Below are 22671 nucleotides of genomic sequence, written 5' to 3'. Positions count from 1 at the left end.
GGCAAATGACAGACACAGAAAACAGCTGGTTGTCGGTAAACACATATTGACAGTCCGTTGTGATATTCATTTAGCTGGTCTCTGATAGGCATTTACAAATTGGGAGAACATGAGTGATTGAGTGAGTATGGTTTTACGCCGCTTTTAGCAATATTACAGCAATATCACGGCGGGGGACACTAGAAATGGGCTTCACACATTGTACCCATGTCGGGAATCGAACCCGGGTCTTCGGCGTGACGAGCGAACGCTTTAACCACTAGGCTACCCGGCCGCCCCTGGAAGAACATGAAGACATGATACCTTTTATGACTAACAACTTCTTCATTCATTGAAAGGTGTAAACAGACATCAAAGGAGTTGTTACCCATAAAAGATCATGTCTTCATCATTATTATTATTATTATTATTATTATTAGTAGTAGTAGTAGTAGTAGTATACGCCAGAAACATGGCTGTGGGTTCGAATCCAAGTTCGCCCTGATTATGTTTCTTGCTGTTTCAGCTCCATACTCGTGCTCGTAGGTTTTACCTAAAGTGGTAAGCGTCTGAGACATGCATCACTTCAGGCTTTTCTTCCTCATCAAGTTTAGGAGACACGGCGAGATAACCGGAATGCTGTTCAAAGCGGCGTGAACTATTTTTATCATCATGATCATTATAAGTATTTTCTAAGATGTTATAAGAATCAGCACCTTCATAATCATATCAATCTCATTAAAATCAGATCTTAGTTTTCGCTACCGCCAAACAAAGATCTGAGGACATCCCATTACGGGTCACGTCAGAACGACCCTTCGCGAACTTTGACCGGCCACTGAAATGACTAACAAGAAGTCGACATCAGCAAATTAGAAAGCAGCTTTCTCGAGCTTTACGGCACTCGTTTCAACCTGGCGACTTCCATTTCAGACTACGCTTGAAAAATATGTTGACACAGTTCTCGATTAAAATTTTAAAACCTGAACTCACAAACATTCCGGAATGTCTAATGTATGGTTGAGATTGTATGACAGTGCTTCCCACATACTGTGCAACGCCCCCTCTGTTCAGATCTTTATCCCACGGAAGCGAGAGATAGAAGATAATTTTGACGGAATCAGTCGTACAGGCCGTAACTGTCGTTCGGAATACACCATGTTAACGTTTTCGAGGTTGCATGATTGGAAAACACATTCCGACTGTCACTTTCATGATCTGGTAAGCGACGCTTTGATTAGTCGGATAAAAGATCTATGTTTAGATAGCGAGAACTAAGGTCTGATTATAATGAGATTGTAATCATATGATTATCACATTCCTCATCAGTAATTCCCTATCCGTTGTCAGGACTGTGTGTACACCCCCAGCGAGAGCAACATGAAGAAGTACCACGTTGTGAGCACCCAGCCCTCTGACGTCAAGGTCGCCCCCTTCATCATCTCCTTCCTCAAGTACAACAACTGGACGTCCTACACCATCATCAGCGGGCTCACCGACCGCTGGAAGGAGACCACTCGTGTCCTTGGGAACCTCACCAGCGACATCCACATCACGGACGTCAGGGAGAATAACGTCAACGACCGATACTTCCCCGGTGTCAACCAGACCATATTCGAGAACATGATTCGCAGTACTCGTGACAGAACGAGAAGTAGGATGCTAGTTGAATTCATTTGTTTATGAGGCAACAGTAAATTGAGTACCAGGGGCCTGTTTCACAAAGCGATCGTAGCGCTACGACTGCTGTAACTCCTATACTTTAACATAGACTTACGACAGTCTTAGCGCTACGATCTCTTTGTGAAACGGGCCCCTGTTTGTTGGAAATGAGGCATCGCTTTTCGCGAACACCTGACGTCATCACTGATTTCCAGAGGACCGTTCATATATTTTTCACAGCTATATTGTCCTCTAGAGTCAAGAGTAAATACTATAGCTTTGTCTATTCGCGAATCTGTCTTAGCTAGTTTCCTTGTAATCAAAAGAAGAGTTAGGGCAGGTAGAAAACCATCTTCCCGAGGCAAGAGCATCGACAAGCCTTTTTTATCAAAGTCATGTTTCCACCCTTGCCACATCAAGCCCACTTCCTGTGATAAATATGATTGGACTGTCGCACATATCTATAGTCTAATCAGAGAATGTTTCACAAAATCAACATCCCCGACTGGTACAACATCGTATGAAAGTCATTTACCCCTGCCTGTCTTCATTGACACGAATCTGTCTTTTTCATCATTTAACGAATGCCTATGTTGTTGTGTTTTTTGTGAAATCCCGAATGTTTGCGTTATCTGATCGACTAAGTCCTCGCCTGTGGTAGTCGCCATCTTTGTGAAGTTATACGAGATAAAACAGCGATCTGATTGGATATCGCGTTTTCATTACAAGGGGCACAACTCGTGATCTCGCGATGTGGCGCCAGGGCCGAGCAGAGACTCAGCCTCGTAAAAAAACAAGAAAAGCCGACAGACTAGCCTCCTTGTAAAGTCATTATTGATCCTGTTTGCGCTCGATAACAGTCTGCCGCATACTCCCCATGGAGCTGTGAATATGAAGATCCATTGACCGGGGTAAAACTGTTTGCCCTTTGAGCAATAATGAGGTAATTTACACAAGCGACAAAACCTTTTCCACGTTCCATTGTACGATTTCGACTATATCATGAGCATGTGTTTATAAATCACCATCAAATAGTGATGATAGCAGGTGTTCGCGAAAAGGTGAGCGTATCCTGCCCCAGTGGTGGCACCCGTCCCAAACACATGCAAAGGCAAGTCAATTGTTCACCTAAAAAAACACGGGAACATATGGTACAAGTCAAAATATCTACACACATAAGTATTATGATTATGATTATGATTATGATAGGTGTCATTTTACCGAAAGTATGTCATTGTCACTTGTGAACTCGGATTGATAAATGGTTTACATGTGTCACCAGCGGGGGTGTACGGGATTTTACGAGCTGGACGTCCATGCACACCTCTCGACCTTCAATCCCGGACATCCCTTCATGACACATGTGTGTACATATCAGTATAGTACAATATCCACACATTTTCAGTCTATGTCTTTCTCGGGGACTACGCAAGTCTGATTCAATTCGTCATGGCGATGCAAAGGCTTGGGCTGACGGAAACAGGAGAGTACGCTGTCATAGCAACCGACCTCGACAGGAAGTCGGTCACGTACAGACAGAAGAAATTCTTCCAGACATTGAAGGAAGGTAGGAATTTTACTGTCTTCATAATACAATTGTTTTTCAAAGGGGGCTATGTCAAGGTCATGCAATACCTTTAAGTAATCACTTGTTGAGTGTGAGAGACTTGAACGACCTTTCGCGAACTTTGACCGACCAATGAAATGACAAACAAGTTGACATTAGCCAACCAGAAGCAGTTTTCTGGAGCTGTACAGTACTGCGCATGTCGTTTCAAATTGGAGATTTCCATTGTAGACTAAGCTTTGAAAAATATTTTGCGAAAATTAAAAATTAAAATTTTTAAAACTGAACAAAGAAAAATCCAGATGGCTGAGAGAGTATGGCAGTGCATCCCACGGGCTATGGAAACTCTCTTCCGTTTCAAATGTTTATCTGGGGCACGGATGGCCCAGTCTTTCAGTGATTCGCTGTGCAGAGTTGCGTCCCATGGGCACGCCAGGAACCTATGATTGTGGGTTCGAATCCCGGTTCGCCCTGATATGTTTCTATGTTTGTCAGCACCATACTCGTGCTCGTAGGTTTCATCGAAGTGGAGACGTCTGAGACCTGCATCACTTTGGGCTTTCCTTCCACATTAAGCTGACACGCCGTGATATAACTGGAATACTGTTAAAAGCGGCGTTAAACCCAACTCACTTGGTCAAATATTTATCCAACTGATGAGTCAATCGTACAGCCCGTAACTGTCGTTAGGAATGACCCTTGGCACTTCACCATCGTTGCCTCGTTGGAAAACACATTCCGACTGTCACTGGTAAGTCTGAAAAATCTGGTAAGCGACGCTCTGATTGGTCGTGTGAAAGGTCGTTCTGACGTGACCTGGAATGGGATGTCCTCAGATCATTGTTCTTGCGAGAACTAAGATCTGCATTTAATGAGATTGTTCCGTATCTTGATTTTTACGGTAATACAGCTTTGTCATTACATCCTTCATACTCACAATCGTAATATTTATTATTGCATTTCAGAACATGAAATGAAATTCATACCCAAGGAACGCCTTAAAGCCTTCCAGAACGTCGTTATTCTCATGCGTCTCACAAACGGAAGTACGGAGTGGAATAAGATGGACAAAAGAATCGCCAAAAGAAACATGGAAGAACCGATTAACTTCACACCGTATCAAAACTTAACGGTATGGTTCAACTTCCTTACTGCTTGTACAGTATCATAACATTACAACTAACGTTGGTTGGTTGGTTGGTTTGTTGTTTAACGCCGCACTCAGCAATATTCCAGCTATATGACGGCGGTCTGTAAATAATCGAGTCTGGACCAGACAATCCAGTGATTAATATCATGAGCATTGATCCACGCATTTGGGATCGATGACATGTATCAAACCAGGTCCACGAGCCTTACCACCCGATCCCGTTGGTCGCCTTTTACGACAAGCATAGTCGCCTTTTAGGGCAAGTATGGGTTGCTGAAGACCTATTCTACCCCGGAATCTTCACGGGGCGGGATCGGGTGGTCATGCTTGCTGACTTGGTTGATGAATGTCATCGGATCCCAATAGCGTAGATCGATGCTCATGATGACAGCACTGGGTTGTCTGGTCCAGGCTCGATTATTTACAGGCCGCAGACATATAGCTGGAATGTTACTGAGAGCGTCGTTAAATAAATAAACAACTAATTTTAACAAAGGCTTTTACGGTTGCAAAGTGCTGCAGTTGAACACCTTTGTGTCGAACTCAAAGTGACCAGAAAATGATGCGACTTATCCGAATCTGAAAAACACTTACGACGTCATTCAGAACAACAACACAATTTTATAGTACTTGAATTTCGAAATATTCGAAATAGAAAAGTTAAGTTAACAATAACGGGTTGAGTCATTGAGAAAAGGATATTATAACTATCATGATAACCATGTTCTCCATTTGTCATTGTGACAACGTAATACGCTCTAGACAACCGAACCTTCGCCACATCCGATTCGATTAATCGGATATCAGATAGTTCTAGAAATATACAGAAATCGCCCAGACCCGACAAACCGAAATTTCGACACATCAGAGTTCGACCTTTATATTGGTGCCCTTAACCTAAACACAACTCAAACTTACTATTTTTTCCACCTAATAGATGATATGGAGTATATTTCTCTCATTATTGAAATGACAATATAATTTTTTTTCGAAGAAGGAAAGAAGAGGATATTTTCTCTGTCTGCATCTGTTATTATCTCCTCATCAGAAGCACGATGGTGTTTGGTGGAGCTCAAACTTTATGGTTAACACGATTACCTACATGGCATTGATTTTGCTAAAAGCGGCATAAACCCATATTCACACTCTCATCGGAGAAATATAGGTGAATAAGTGTAATTGATTTGTAAATATTACAGGTTTGTTTTCTCAAAATCCCGAATCGGCGGTCAAAATGAACATATAAATATTATTAGACATATATATTTTTATGATTATCGAATTCTGCTGTTTTCATTTTTTATTAATGTGAAATGCAACATGAAGTTTTTAACATTATTTCATAGGTGTGATCATCAGTAATTGAACATGAATATTACCCCCCCCCCCCCCTCCTCCCCCCCCCCCCCCCCCCCTAAAAAACCCAACAACACACATTTCTCAAAACGTCTAACGTGTATGTCTTATCAAAAAATCTAAGACTTGAATCACCTTCCTCCAACATTAAGCTGACGCGCCGATATAACTGAAATATTGGTTCAAAGCGGTGTCAACCTAAACTCACTCACGTATATAATCTTGTTGCCGGGTAACAACGGAGTTCTGTTTAATTTCATTTTTACGGAAATTTCTTTGGCTATGAAGACATGGTTGGCCGTATTCTGACTCATAGTTGTGCCTCAATTGTCACTGCGCGCTTGTCGGCTGTTTAGTGTTTTTTGTTTGTTGTTTAACACCGCGCACAGCAATATACTCAGGTATATGACGGCAGTCTGTAAAATAATCGAGTCTCGACCAGACAATCCAGTGATTGACATCATGAGCATCGATCCACGCAGTTTGGGATACGATGACATGCATGAAACAAGTCAGCGAGCCTGACCACCCGATCCCGTTTGTCGCCACTTACGACAAGCAAAGTTGCATTTTACGGCAAGCATGGATTGCTGAAGACCTATTCTACCCCGGAACGTCACGGGTGCAGTTTAGAACACAGTACATGTATAGCAACGAACACGGTCATGACATTGTAGTACCTTACAATATGGTGCACTGCGGTATAAACTGACACCAGTTATTTGTAGATAATTTTAACTTTGTTTCTGACAACTTTGTTCTATAGATAACTCAATATGATGGACGTTGTATGGTAATTGACTTTCGCAAGGGCGCGGATGTCAAGCAAATTGCTAAGTGTATAGTTAACTCAAGTTGCTGGTGTGCGGTCAATTTAGAAATGGCTCAGTCGATGACCCATAGCTTCAGCGGAGAAACTGAAACTTCGTTAGTCAGACCTCTGAAGAACACTGCTGTGTCTGTGTACGCGTGTCACAAAGTGACATTACTTCGTACATATAGTTCCCTAATCACGAGGAATTTTTCGGGGAATACCGTTCTAATTATGGCCGGTCGAAACACAAACCGATTTGTGTTTTAGCTCCAGTAAATTATTTTTATTTGTAATGGTTATTTATTGTCAGGACACTTGTGAATATTTTGCACGTCAAAATGTAAAACGCTTCAGCCATGGATTGGTACGACCGAATATTTTAACTCAAGGATACACTGTATTCAGTTGCTCAGATATGTGTAGATTTGTACTCCGATGGTGTACTGTTTAAGTTAATACTATTTAGTCTTATCCTTGGAATTACATGAATATAGACACCGAAAATGATTTGGGGAATAAATCATTCGTGTTTTTTTCTATAATCTTTGTTTGTATCAAAATTACCCCATTTTACCTGAAATCGTGTGTGCAGTGACACAAAATGTTCTCGCAAAATTGGTGTAGCGTTCGTGACGCTGATATCATAGGCCGGGTGTGTCGTATCCTGCCGGGCAAAAGGAAGTGTGCACTTGAAAAATGATTTGACCAAAACATTACAAACGTTATCAAAACATTACTCGGCTAAAAAACTGTCGCCGAAACACGACCATGATACCCGTATCAGTTACATCATTCTCGAATAAACATTTTTTTCTCGTTTGTGTAATTCTTAGCCACCATCGAACATATGTGTATACTTTCTTTTACCCGGCAGTTTATAATGTCATTCTTAGAATAATTGATGCTTAAGATCTACTTTACCTCACTGAAGTAACTGAGAGCCCACTCATGAAGACATTGATAGAGTTAACCGCCCCATTTATCAAATTATGTCAAATGATTTGGCGCTGTGTGTGTTCACATAACCACCAACACACCGGGAAACCAATGTCTAACGCGTTGGTAACGCTAGGCAATAGTTATTTAAGCAAATTTACATTGCATTGATTTCTCTTGCTTAACAATCATATTTCCTGCTGATTGACCTTATTTGCTTCCTTATCGGATCGTGATACCAAGTATGTCGGATTGATTTTTCGGATCGAAAACACTATCCATTATATAATAAACATGGGTATCGTTCCATGACAAAGGGGTATCCCCTTGTCTTACATGTGGATCAGTCCGGTTTACACAGGATCCGCTGTAAAAAGGGCGAAAAATAGCTGTGAGTACGCTACCATGAGCCCGTCTTTGTGGTCTAGTGGAAAGACCGTCTGTGCGGTGAGCGCAAGGTCGGTTGTTTGATTCCCGGCCGCTTCATACCAAAAGTGAGTGAGTTGGGTTAAACGCCGCTTTTAACAGTATTCCAGTTATATCGCGGCGTTCATACCAAACGACGTTAAAAGATGGTATTTGTTGTTTCCCTGTCTCCCGGCATAAAGGGAATCAAACAAGGACTGGTCGGCTGGGAGTCAGGATACTGTGTCTGAGTGTCTGAACTGCGGCATGGTATCACTTGGCTAGCACTATACAACCGGCATCAGTCGCGACAAGTACAAGCAGCCACACATACATGCATGCACGTCGCAGTATCACTGAACTTCACGTTAAACCCCATTTCATCTCACCTCACCTGTTATATGTACATTGTTTTTTTCAACCCAGTCCCCCTCGCCTTTGAAAGCCGCCTACTTGTACGACGCAGTGAAGCTGTATATCAAAGCTGTTGCGAGACAAGCCGAAGCAAAGGGGGACATCTACAACGCGACTGCCATCGTGGAACAGATGAGGAACAGATCATACACAAGTAAGATCAGATTCGCTGTGACACACTTGAGTGAGTCAGTGAGTTTGGTTTAACGCCGCTTTTAACAGCATTCCAGTTATTTCACGGCGTGTCAGTTTAATGTGGGAGGAAAGCCCGAAGTGATGCAGGTCTCAGACGTTTACCACATTGGTGAAACCCACGAGCACGGGTATGGTGCTGACAAACCTAGAAACATAATCGGGGCGAACCGGAATTCGAACCCACGATCACAGGTTTCTGGCGTGCCCAAGGGACGCAACTCTGCACAGCGAATCGCGGCGCCTTAGACGACTGGGCCACCCGTGACACGCTTGAAAAACACAGGACTTTAACCCCTGTAAAATTTAGAATTGCTATAGTATTGTGTTTTTATTTTACATCGTATATGCTTTCATAAAAATGAATTATTTTTGACGACACCAGTATCCGGGACAGAAAGGCTCCCCGTTATCCTATGATAGTGGGGATTGCATGGTCACAATGGCTGCAGGTATATTATTAATAAGGTTGAACTATTGATGCATCGCAATTGTCCTTCATGTAGGTCAAATGTCAATACATCAATGACAAGTTCAAATGTCACTAGTTCCGATTGCCGCAGTAACGTGGCACAGGGCACGGGTAGTCCAGTCGTCTGAGGCGCCGCGATTCGCTGTGCAGAGTTGCGTCCCTTCGGTACGCTAAAACCTATGATCGGTTTGGGTTCAAAACCCGGTCGCACCGATTATGTTTCGAGGTTTGTCAGAACCATAACTGGTTATGGGTGCTCGTGGGTTTCACCAGTTTGGGAAAAATTCCAAGACCTGCTCACTTCGGGCTTTCATCCAACATCAATGTGACACTTCGTGATGTGACTAGAATACTGTTAAAAGCGCATTCGTCACCACTCGCCCCTTTCCGTCACCTGCAAGAAGACTCGTCCCCCTATCGATGAATGTTATGTGCGAAAATACGACAAACCAATCGGGATGCGCGTATGATTTCAAGTTCTTTGTCAAAAAATCCCTCAGAAATAATTTTTGATTTTACATATGTCTTGTATCTACAAATATACCCTAGACACAGTTAAATGTGTTCAATCATACTGTACAATTCCGCACGTCCCGATGTGCTTTAAATTGCATCTGAAATATATATAATATCTGGGGAAAATGTGTGAACCATTTCGCAACGAGTTGACAATTGTTTTAGGTATGCCCGTTTGCGCAAAGACGGAACCTGGTCGCAAAAATGGCAACGAGAGGGGCACGAGTCGCTATTCGGCTTGTCCCGGAATAACACGAGTTGGTCACGAATGTTAAAAGCGGTGTTAAACAAAAGCGTGTCCCTGATCCAAGAGAATCCTTGCTCAGGCAGTGTCTGATAGTGTCAGTGTCCTGCACTAAAGGAGTGACACATATGTCGCAGTCAAAAACCTTTCACCTTCTAGTGCGGGGGCACGGGTGGCCCAGTCGTCTAAGGCGCCGCCATTCGCTGTGCAGAGTTGCGTCCCTTGGGCACGCCAGAAACCAATGATTGTGGGTTCGAATCCCGGTCCGCCCCGATTATGTTTCTAGGTTTGTCAGCACCATGCCCGTGCTCGTGGGTTTTACCGAAGTGGTAAACGTCTGAGACCTGCATCACTTCGGGCTTTAAGCTGTCACGCCGTGATATAACTGGAATACTGTGAAAGGCGGCGTTAAACTCAACTCACTCACTCACTCACTCACTCACTCACCTTCTAGTGCACGAAGGCAGCCTCCCAATAATTGAGTCTGGGTATGACAATCAATGAATATCCATGCCATCGGACTTGCATGGCATCATCCAAGTCCCACATACTTGGTACAAGCGACCTCTTTTGTCCAAGAATTTATAAAGACCATGTACAAAGTGTTTCTCATCAGAAGCTGTACTTTGGGTCACGTTGTATCGTTTTCCCCTTGAGTCATCTCAGTTGCCAGTTATTTACATGAACTCGTCAGCAACCATCACAGCAAAGATTTAGAAAGGAAAGATAACTCTTCCGTTACAATCCGGAAATAACCAGCCCTAAATATGTATCAATTTATCATCCAAAACTGGCTCCAACAGGAGATATCGCTTGGGTGAGATCAAGCGATATCTACACTGTAGATGGAATACTGTTAAAAGTGGCGTTAAACCCAACTCACTCACTCACTCTACACTGTAGATATCGCTGCAATGAAATGGCATACCAATGCTTTGCAGACCATTGTGACGTCATTGGTTACATGACGTCACAATCAAATGACATCACTAATGGCTCTGCTACTGAAGCTGTAAGCAGTACTTTTTACACTTACACATTGCTTATTACTGTCTACAAACTGAAAAGGTTGGAAGAATGATGTTGAATGATAAATAAAATCTCACCCTCATGTCTTTTGATATCAAATATATCAACACTCGTTGATAAAAGTGGAAAAGATCCTCGGCAAGCCTCGGTGTGTTCCCACTTTTATCAACTCGTGTTGATATATTTGATATCAAAAGACACTCTGGTGAGATTCTCTATATGTCCGCACAGGCATCTATGGGTTTGAAATGCACATCGATGAGAAAGGCGACAACGTCGGCAACTACAGTCTCATGAGCGTGGAAGTGGGCGACGACGGCCCGAAACCAAAGATGAAGATCGTTGGGATGTTCAAAACGAAAGAAAACAACTCGCATGAAGTGGTACGCCTTTACATTCAATGTACAGAGAAATGTCGTTATTCTGGAAACCCCAATTTCCGAGCGAGTACTGTTAAAATCGTCTAAACCTGCCTGGCAAAAGAAAGACTTAAAAACTGGATTTGATTTTTTTTATTTATAATCGATATAAAAACGCAAACTTAACTCCAAAATACAACTATGATGCCCGCATCAAATACGTCACCATCGATTTACCTTTACTTGTTTTTTTCATGTTTAGGTTCCATCAAACATGGGTGTATACTTTCTTTTGCCGACGTTTTATGTATCCGGATAATTCCACAGAGACCGACACCGTCTGTATTCGCGTATTCAGTGAAGGTTAAAAGTTACGGAAGATGTCAGATAACCAAATTTCAATTTCAAAGATTGTCACAGTTAAGGAACATGTCCAAATGACAGACAACTGGCACTTCATTTTTTAAAATATGACATATATCAGACAGAACTCTGCACTTGATGTTGCATGGCAATCAATCGCAAATGTTGAAAATCAAAATGTCCCTCAAATCTTCTTCAGAAGATTTAATTTTAACTTTCCCATACTGATGCATTTTGGCAATTCAATTTGGCTAAACATGTTTCTTGAGCTTGTCATAAATGTCCTCATCATCAAGTTCTGAAATCGATGTAGATAATGGATAACTCATGTAGACATGGTTTCTGCATTTGTCAGGGGTGGATGTCACTGTTTATCTGTTTTTAAGTCAATATGAATCTTTAGAATTTTAAATGGCTGCTACTTCATACTACAACTACATAATTTTGGATTCGGTATCTATCTTTTTAAATTTATTTCACGATTACAAGACCGTGACTAATGGTTCATTGCCACTTGCACTAAGCGATTGTAGCGCTACGGCGATTTAATACTACTCAAAAGATGTTAAGGACCACCTGCTTCTTTCTTCTAACTGGGGACACGGGTGGCCCAGTCGTCTAAGGCGCCGTATTTGCTGTGCAGAGTTGCGTGGTATGACTGGAATAATGTTAAAAGCGGCGTTAAACCCACCTCAATTACTCACACACTCTTTCCTCTAACTAATGGTTATCTGCCATACTACTCTGGAAGACTTTTAGCACCACCCCATTCTTTAATACTACAAGAGTTATTCATGGCATGACAAATTAACTGTAGTACAGTAAACTACGGTTATAACGAACACCCTTATACCAAACTGACGAATATAACGAAATGTTTTGGGGTTCCGTCCATTTGCTGTATATTTGCTTATACCGAACTACGGTTATAACGAATTATAATAAGTGGTCCCTTTGAGTTCGTTATATCCGTAGTTTACTGTAATATGAACGGATCGGTTTGTCCTTAACGTTTGAGTGGTATATATCTGCCGACAAACTCCGTATACCGCACAAATTATCTATGCCCATCATGTAATGATAAACATTACACGTTGTAATGACCATATAAAGCAACCACAACCATTGTATATTGTATACTTGTTTTTTTCAGCCTTTTGGTAAAAGCAAACAAAACAACTGGTTGATTAACTGTTGTAAGTCTCCGTTAAACAATTGGTGTCACATTACTCGTAGCTAAGGTCGCTTTGTGCAAATGGGCCCAGATAACCCATGTTTGTCGTAACAGGGAACTAAAATGAGGTTTGTTGGCCCAGTGGTTGTATTGAGAAATGGGCAACATTATGTTGAGAATTCTCAGTCGGAGTGCTTTGGATCGGGCGTGGCTCCCTGCTTACATAACGGGACACTTGTTTGTCTGTTTAAGGCCTGGTATGAGCGGTGGGGTAGCTCAGTGATTAGAGCGTTCGTTGGTCACGTCAAAGGCCTGGGTTCGTGTCCACGCGCGTTAACATTCAGTGAAGACAATGTCTTGTGTCCCACGCCGTGATATTGCTGGAATATTGCCAAAAGCGGACGGACGGACGGACGGAGGGACGGACGGACTCACTCACTCACTCACTCACTCAGATTAGGGAATGACACCTGGAATGAATCTTAAGATCACATGTCGAAAAAAAATTTCATGGACTTATGATGTAAGTTTGTCGTGCCAGGATCCGCTGATCACTGGTTCGGACCCAAGATATGAACTAATTATGAGTCCTGTCTCTCATACCCGTGTTGAACACCTACGACCTGTATCACTCTGAAATTTCGTCCAACATTATAAAAACTCAAAAACTCCCTCCATTTCTCTATAGGTTTACATAAAAGAAGATGGAAGTTTTAAATAAGAGAGTTAGTATAAGAAAACTGAAGCATCATTGTTAAATAAATGTCAAGTGCACTTTACAAATAGGTGTGCACTTAAACTGCAACATGTTAAACTGCCGGGTAGAAGAAAGTTTACACGCATGTTTGATAGTGGCTTATGATAAACAAACAAGAAATGTTTCGATGGTGATACTGGTTTCATAGGTTTGAACTTTAAGTTTTCCGTGTTTCGGCACTGTTTTCGGTGGCGGTCGGGTAGCCCATTGGTTATAGCGTTCGCTCGTCACGCCGAAGACCGGGTTCGATTCCTGACATGGGTACAATGTGTGAAGCCCATTTCTGGTGACCCCCGCCGTGATATTACTGGAATATTGCTAAAAGCGGCGTAAAACCATACTCACTCACTAACTGTTTTCGGCCTATTGACGTCTTGATAACGTTTGTAATTTTCAAGTGTATAGTTTTGTTTGCCTGGCAGTTTAGATGAATTGACATAGTTTGCGACACGAATTGCGTTTGGTATTCGTTGGATCATCCTTGATTATTAAGGTACTATGTATTTTTCAGATTTTCCTTCCATCTGAAAACAATATAGGATGGATCCTTGGCAAGCCGCCCTCTAGCGAGCCTGAATGTGGATTTCATGGGGACAAATGTTCCGGAAAAAGTAAGTCCTGTGATTCCATTTAGAATGAGTGAGTTGTGTTTAACGCCGCTTTTAACTGTATTACAGTTATATCACGGCGTGTCAGCTTAATATGGGAGTAAAGCCCGAAGTGATGCAGGTCTTAGACGTTTACCACTTCGGTGAAACCCACAAGCACGGGTATTGTGCTGACAAACTTAGAAACTTAATCAGGGCGAACCGGGATTCGAACCCACAATCATAGGTTTCTGGCGTGCCCAAGGGACGAAACTCTGCACAGCGAATCGCGGCGCCTTCGACGACTGGGCCATCCGTGCCCCCGATTCCATTTAGAATCATTCCCGGTACCAGATTTGTACTAAAGTTTGTCTCATCGAAGACATTCTGGGTATCATAAGCTCTTAGTAACAAGGCTTATTGTCCAACGTATCTGCCCCGAGAGGTTGGTTCAAACTCCTGGCCGCGTCATACCAAATGACTTTAATGTTGGTACTTGTTGTTACCCTGCCTGACGTTCGGCATCCAGAGCATGAAACAAGACTAAGCCGTCTCCGAGAAATACGTCCGAGTTGTTAAGCTGCGGCATTGTATCTCAGTGGGCAAGCACTATATAAGCGCATACGTCCGACACCAGTTCAGCTGGTATATGATAGTGATTCAGAAACATATGCTCCTGATATATATCTTTGATTAAAATTGATTGTGATTATGAAAATGTTTTTGTCACCTTTATATATAGTACAAGCAACAACACGTGCATGCACGTCATTGTATAAGTGTAGTAATCTAACGCGAGGTTATTATTAAATCCCGTTTCACTTCACCTAATTGTCCGATGCTGCGTCAGTCATGATATAAACCAGGGCCCCGTTGCACGAAGCAGGCGTAGCACTCCCAACACAGACTTTCGGTAATCAAAGCACTAAGATCGCATTTGGGAAACTGGGCCCTAATATTGTTTATTCATTAACGTAATAATATTCTTTTTCACTTCTGCCAACAATCTCATTAAAATCAGATCTTAGTTCTCGCTACCGCTAAACAAAGATCTGAAGACATCCCATTAGGGGTCACGTCAGAACGACTTTTCATCCGACCAATCAGTGCGTCGCTTACCATATTATGAAAGTGACAGTCGGTATGTGATTTCTAATCATGCAATCTCGAAAACTTTAACTTGGGGTATTCCGAACGATAGTTACGGGTTTAACGACTGAATCCTTACAATCTAGACTATCTATTAGTCATTTCAGAATGTTTTTTGTTCAGGTTTCAAATTTGTTATCGAGAATTTGTCAAAATATGCTTCGAAGCGTAGCCGCCAATTTGAAATTTGTGCCGTAAAGCACGAGAAAGCTGCCTTCTGATTGGTCATTCTATTGGTCAGTCAAAGTTCGCGCAAGGTCGGTCTAACGTGACCCGTAATTGGATGTCCTCAGATCTTCGTTTAGCGGTAGCGAGAACTAAGATCTGATTTTAATGAGATTGTTCTGCCAATGTCCTTGCAATATGTCAAAGCCAAATGGAGAATCACTTACCCGGAACGATCCGGCTGAGAATTGGTCTTCAACAACACACGCTTTCATGCAACTGACGGGATCGGGTGGTCAGGCTCGCTGACCTGGTTGATGTAGATCGATGCTCACTGTGTCAATCACTGGATAGTTTGGTGGAGACTCGATTATCTACAGACCGCCGTCATATAGCTGGAATATTGCTGAGAGAGATGTTCAACAATAAACACACAAAGAAACTTACCCCTTTCTGTTGTGTCTACAATTCACAGGATGAACGTTGATGATAACGGCTATTCAATAATACGAAGGTATTTTTTGTGGTGTGTATTTAACCCCATAGCGTCGTTCCGGTGGTACGAGTGTATATGGTGTTTGAATTCTGAACGTGTTCTGTCTGCTTCATCTTTTTAGACTACGTCATCATCATTAGTTGCAGCGTTACTGCGGGCATAGCGTTAATCTTCGTGGTGCTGATTGTAAGGTGAGAATATTTTTTCTATGCTTGTATGTTTTACGATGTTGTCGGCAAGATCACGTAGGCTGTAAACAATCGAGTCTTGGAGACGTAAACCAGTGGTTGATATTATGAGCTAAGCCACACGCCATCGGGTTACGATGACAACCAAGCCACTGAACCTGACCACAAAATTCCATTTGACCCCTGAAAATTCCGGGGTAGAATAGGTCTTCAGCAACCCATGCTTGCCGTAAAAGGCGACTATGCTTGTCGTAAAAGGCGACTAACGGGATCGGGTGGTCAGGCTCGCTGACTTGGTTGATGCATGTCATCGATCCCAATTGCGTGGATCGATGCTCATGATGTCAATCACTGGATTGTCTTGTCCAGACTCGATTATTTACACACCGCCGTCATATAGCTGGAATATTGCTGAGTGCGGCGTTAAACAACAAACCAACCAAATTCCATTTAGCAATAGAGTGATAGGGATCTCTTGTTCTAACTCGGGTCGACAGAAGGGTTTGAGTTAGTTGGGTTTAAAGCCGCTTAGAACGGTATCTCAGTTTCACATCGTGTCAGCATAATGTGGGAGAAAAACCGAAGTAATGCAAGTCTTTCAACTTTAGGTACAATAGACAGTAGCGTGTGTACAAATACAAGGGCGGATCAAGCATTAAAAAGGGAGGGGTCCTAAATATCAAAATCCTCTCTCAGATAATTTTACTGCATTTGGTTTATCGGACCCCCTGGACATTTACAGACCGGCTTCATATGGCTGGAATGTTGCTGAGAGCGGCGTTAAACAACAAGCTAACAAACGAACCATTTTAATGAGATCAAAGCATTGTGTGAGCATAGACATTTTGATATATAGCTGGAATATTGCTGAATACGTCTTAAAACTCCATTCATTCAGTCACTTCACTTCAACGGGGCCAAAGAATTGAGTGACCATGGTGATTTCAATATAGCTGGAATATTGCTGAATACGTCTTAAAACTCCATTCATTCAGTCACTTCACTTCAACGGGGCCAAAGAATTGAGTGACCATGGTGATTTCAATATAGCTGGAATATTGCTGAATACGTCTTAAAACTCCATTCATTCAGTCACTTCACTTCAACGGGGCCAAAGAATTGAGTGACCATGGTGATTTCAATATAGCTGGAATATTGCTGAATACGTCTTAAAACTCCATTCATTCAGTCACTTCACTTCAACGGGGCCAAAGCGTTGCTTGACCATGGTGATTTCAATATAGCTGGAATATTGCTGAATACGTCTTAAAACTCCATTCATTCAGTCACTTCACTTCAACGGGGCCAAAGAATTGAGTGACCATGGTGATTTCAATATAGCTGGAATATTGCTGAATACGTCTTAAAACTCCATTCATTCAGTCACTTCACTTCAACGGGGCCAAAGAATTGAGTGACCATGGTGATTTCAATATAGCTGGAATATTGCTGAATACGTCTTAAAACTCCATTCATTCAGTCACTTCACTTCAACGGGGCCAAAGCGTTGCTTGACCATGGTGATTTCAATATAGCTGGAATATTGCTGAATACGTCTTAAAACTCCATTCATTCAGTCACTTCACTTCAACGGGGCCAAAGAATTGAGTGACCATGGTGATTTCAATATAGCTGGAATATTGCTGAATACGTCTTAAAACTCCATTCATTCAGTCACTTCACTTCAACGGGGCCAAAGAATTGAGTGACCATGGTGATTTCAATATAGCTGGAATATTGCTGAATACGTCGTAAAACTCCATTCATTCAGTCACTTCACTTCAACGGGGCCAAAGCGTTGCTTGACCATGGTGATTTCAATATAGCTGGAATATTGCTGAATACGTCTTAAAACTCCATTCATTCAGTCACTTCACTTCAACGGGGCCAAAGAATTGAGTGACCATGGTGATTTCAATATAGCTGGAATATTGCTGAATACGTCGTAAAACTCCATTCATTCAGTCACTTCACTTCAACGGGGCCAAAGCGTTGCTTGACCATGGTGATTTCAATATAGCTGGAATATTGCTGAATACGTCTTAAAACTCCATTCATTCAGTCACTTCACTTCAACGGGGCCAAAGAATTGAGTGACCATGGTGATTTCAATATAGCTGGAATATTGCTGAATACGTCGTAAAACTCCATTCATTCAGTCACTTCACTTCAACGGGGCCAAAGCGTTGCTTGACCATGGTGATTTCAATATAGCTGGAATATTGCTGAATACGTCTTAAAACTCCATTCATTCAGTCACTTCACTTCAACGGGGCCAAAGCGTTGCTTGACCATGGTGATTTCAATATAGCTGGAATATTGCTGAATACGTCTTAAAACTCCATTCATTCAGTCACTTCACTTCAACGGGGCCAAAGCGTTGCTTGACCATGGTGATTTCAATATAGCTGGAATATTGCTGAATACGTCTTAAAACTCCATTCATTCAGTCACTTCACTTCAACGGGGCCAAAGCGTTGCTTGACCATGGTGATTTCAATATAGCTGGAATATTGCTGAATACGTCTTAAAACTCCATTCATTCAGTCACTTCACTTCAACGGGGCCAAAGAATTGAGTGACCATGGTGATTTCAATATAGCTGGAATATTGTTGAATACGTCTTAAAACTCCATTCATTCAGTCACTTCACTTCAACGGGGCCAAAGAATTGAGTGACCATGGTGATTTCAATATAGCTGGAATATTGCTGAATACGTCGTAAAACTCCATTCATTCAGTCACTTCACTTCAACGGGGCCAAAGAATTGAGTGACCATGGTGATTTCAATATAGCTGGAATATTGCTGAATACGTCGTAAAACTCCATTCACTCACTCAATTCACTGCGTGACCATGGCACATTGGTTTGCTTCAGTAAGATGGCCAAATCAAGAAGAAAATAAATAAAAAATCTTCAAAAAGGCACATATCAACGTTCTCATTTAGACGATGTGGTGACAGGATAAAAAAGCTGCTTTTTAATATCCGATATGAGAATTGTTACGGCTGTATGGTGGCCAGCAGTTTCTCAAACGTCCATTTATATGTAAATCCGTGGAGTGATTGTGTAGACGGTGTTTCGCCCACATCGTCGGCTCGGCAGTAACCGGATTGTGTCGGAGTACATTACCTGATAACAGCTCTCTGGAAATACACTTCATGTCACCCTGGTCTGAATCCAGCGACAGGTCCGTCACCATCTGACCCCATGACAGAGTTGGGCCATGGAATAGGCCTGTGTAATGCGTAGTATAAGGATAGACTTTGTCAGTTTTATAACCTGGGAGGATGAAGGGTTTGAAAATTGGATCCATGTTTTGGTTGCTGTTGTCCAGATGAAAGCTATGACTGGTTATTGCTGACGTATGTAATTAAGACGGTTAAATGTCTTCTTGAATTATAAACCACGTGCCACAGGCTTAACGCGGACATTATAACGCTGATGCTCTTGTATCCCACCATAAAACCTGGACTTAGATTCTACATAGCGCGTGGATCGCTTTTCAGCATTGTTATGATGGCACAGGCAGAGTTTCACCAAGTCATTTTAGTGTTATGACAGAGGTGAAATGAGTTTTAACGTCGCGTTCAAAATTACTGCACTTATAAAGCGGCACTTATTCAAACCGACGCGCATGCACATGCATGTGTGAGTGATATGTGTGAATGTACGGTGGTCCATAAGGGACATGGAGTCTGTTTTTCAATATTTTGATATTTCGCTTACTTTTATCGTAACCTTTTACAAATTAACACAATTTGTCATACAAACATGTGATAAATCATGTATAAAAACAACCGAAAACATGGGAAATGTACTTTCAAGTAGCTATTGAATCGCTGAAAAGTGAAGCGAAAATGTCAAAAATGAAAATGAAAATGTCAAAAACAAAAACGAAAATGTCAAAAACAAAAGCGAAAATGTCAAAAACTAAAATGACAATACAGAAAACTATTTCCACCGCGGTGATTATATTTCCCCCGCGGTGGAAATAGTTTTCTGTATTTTCATTTTAGTTTTTGACATTTTCGCTTTTGTTTTTGATATTTTCATTTTAGTTTTTGACCTTTTCGTTTTTATTTTTGACATTGACATTTTACTTTTTGACATTGTCGCTTCACTTTTCAACGATTCAATAACTTCTTTATAGATGATTTATCACATATTTGTATGACAAATCGTGTTCATTTGCAAAAGGTTACGATAACAGAAAGTGAAATATCAAAATATTGAAAAACAGACTCCCTTATGGGCCACCGTAAGAATGGGTCAGGACGGATGCCGTTTCATACTGCCCGCCCACTGAGATACCATGTCACTGCCCAGACACTCAGACACAGTATACTAACTCCGAGCCGACCTTCCCTCTTAATGCCGAGCGCTAGACAGAGTATCAACTAACAAGTACTGTCTTGTAACGTATTTTGGTATGAGCTGTAATCCTATGCTTACAACATTCGTAAATGAGACCGTATGGTGAAACCAGGCATAGAATAATTAGCATTGTTATAACACTGAGTAGAACGTCACCCAACATGTACGCGCAAGGTGGACTTTATCAAAGGAATGTTTTAAACACAGATCTATGGATAGAGAGAAGAAAACCAAATGTGGTTTGTAATAGAACCTACTTTTAGAGCCTAGTCCTGTACGACTGTCGTACACACATGTACTTTGACGATTTAATTTTGCTTCATTTACGACAGTTGTAACTCAGACAACGCTATGTGAAACGATGCCCTGAGCCTTTCACAACTAGAGGAAATATGGCTTCTATCGCCGACATTAATTTACGCGATATCGAACGAAATGTTCAATAAAATCGATTACCAAATATTATGGTCACTGGGTAAAAACTGGTCTAAATGGCGTACTATAAATTTGTTTGTTTGAATATTTGTTGTTTAACGCCGCACTCAGCAATATTCCAGCTATAAGACGGCGATCTGTAAACAATCGAGTCAATCCAGTGATTGACATCATGAGCATCGATCCAAGCAATTAGAATACGATGACATGCATCAACCAAGTCAGAGAGCCTGACCACCCGATCCCGTTAGTCGCATCTTACAACAATCATAGGGGCGGTCGGGTAGCCCAGTGGTTAAAGCGTTCGCTCGTCAGGCCGAAGACCCGGGTTCGAATCCCGACATGGGTACAATGCGTGAAGCCCATTTCTGGTGTCCCCCGCCGTGATATTGCTGGAATATTGCTAAGAGCGGAGTAAAACCATACTCACTCACTCACTCACTACAACAAGTATAGTCGCCGACAAGCATGGGCTGCTGAAGAGCTATTCCAACTCGGATCTTCACGGGTCATATAACATGTTAGGACATGTTAGTCTGGTGTTTTGTACAACACACAACCACCTCAACGCTGCTGTATTTTACTGTAAAAGGTGTGTATTGTACTCACGACGACAGTATTTGATTAACACAGTAAAGGTAGTATGCAAAAGATGACTGTAAAACGGGACCAAGAACCACTGCTAACTAATATACTTACAACAGCTGCAGCCTAGAACGCTTCCTTAAACGTGGCCGTCTAATTCAAATTTTAAATATTTTAAGACCAAAACATGTTGGTAGCTATTTTGTATGCCGTGATACGAGTCAGGTGATTTTTATTTCAGACATTATCTGTACGAGCAGAAGCTAGACCGACTCCTGTGGAAGATTGACCGGACAGAAATCCAGTTCATTTCTGAACCAAGCATTGTTACCAACAGAAAACCGGTGAGTAACGCTTTCTATATAAGCTATCCCGTTGTCTTCCGCGACCGTGACAACCTTGTTTTAATCAATGAATGGACTGATGCACACATGAATATTAGTGTTGTGTTGCTTGAACAAGACCATACCGGGAACCACCAGGATGAGATTTCATACCATGGACCACCCAGGAGAGATTTAATACCGGGGACCACCGCGGAGATATTTCACATTGGGGACCACCATGAATAGATTTAATACCGGGGACCACCACGGAGATATTTCACATTGGGGACCACCATGAATAGATTTAATACCGGGGACCACCATGGAGATATTTCACATTGGGGACCACAATGAATAGATTTAATACCGGGGACCACCGCGGAGATATTTCACATTGGGGACCACAATGAATAGATTTAATACCGGGGACCACCACAGAAATATTTCACATTGGGGACCACCATGAATAGATTTAATACCGGGGACCACCACGGAGATATTTCACATTGGGGACCACCATGAATAGATTTAATACCGGGGACCACCACGGAGATATTTCACATTGGGGACCACCATGAATAGATTTAATACTGGGGACCACCACAGAGATATTTCACATTGGGGACCACCATGAATAGATTTAATACTGGGGACCACCACGGAGATATTTCACTTTGGGGACCACCACGAACAGATTTAATACCGGGGACCACCACAGATATATTATACATTGGGGACCACCGCGGAGAGATTTAATACTGGGGACCACCACGGAGATATTTCACATTGGGGACCACCATGAATAGATTGAATACCGGGGACCACCACGGAGATATTTCACTTTGGGGACCACCATGAATAGATTTAATACCGGGGACCACCACAGAGATATTTCACATTGGGGACCACCATGAATAGATTTAATACTGGGGACCACCACGGAGATATTTCACTTTGGGGACCACCACGAATA

The 22671-nt window shown here is 42.0% G+C and overlaps 1 protein-coding gene across 3 annotated transcripts in view; it reads left to right on the top strand.

Annotated features, from left to right (window-relative positions):
* LOC139468053 (guanylate cyclase 32E-like) overlaps positions 1-22671 on the top strand; it is a 148838-nt gene that overhangs the window by 98631 nt on the left and 27536 nt on the right. For all 3 annotated transcript variants that reach the window (XM_071249750.1, XM_071249752.1, XM_071249751.1), the window contains exons 3-10: positions 1330-1633; positions 3047-3208; positions 4174-4340; positions 8296-8437; positions 10968-11119; positions 13901-14000; positions 15908-15977; positions 21614-21716. In XM_071249750.1, coding sequence (XP_071105851.1) covers positions 1330-1633; positions 3047-3208; positions 4174-4340; positions 8296-8437; positions 10968-11119; positions 13901-14000; positions 15908-15977; positions 21614-21716 — 1200 coding nt within the window. The remainder of the gene's footprint in view (positions 1-1329; positions 1634-3046; positions 3209-4173; positions 4341-8295; positions 8438-10967; positions 11120-13900; positions 14001-15907; positions 15978-21613; positions 21717-22671) is intronic.

This window comes from Haliotis cracherodii, unplaced genomic scaffold (assembly GCF_022045235.1).
Source record: "Haliotis cracherodii isolate W230 unplaced genomic scaffold, xgHalCrac1.p SCAF_2, whole genome shotgun sequence".
Lineage (NCBI taxonomy): Eukaryota > Metazoa > Mollusca > Gastropoda > Lepetellida > Haliotidae > Haliotis > Haliotis cracherodii.
This window is presented reverse-complemented; position numbering and strand designations above follow the sequence as displayed.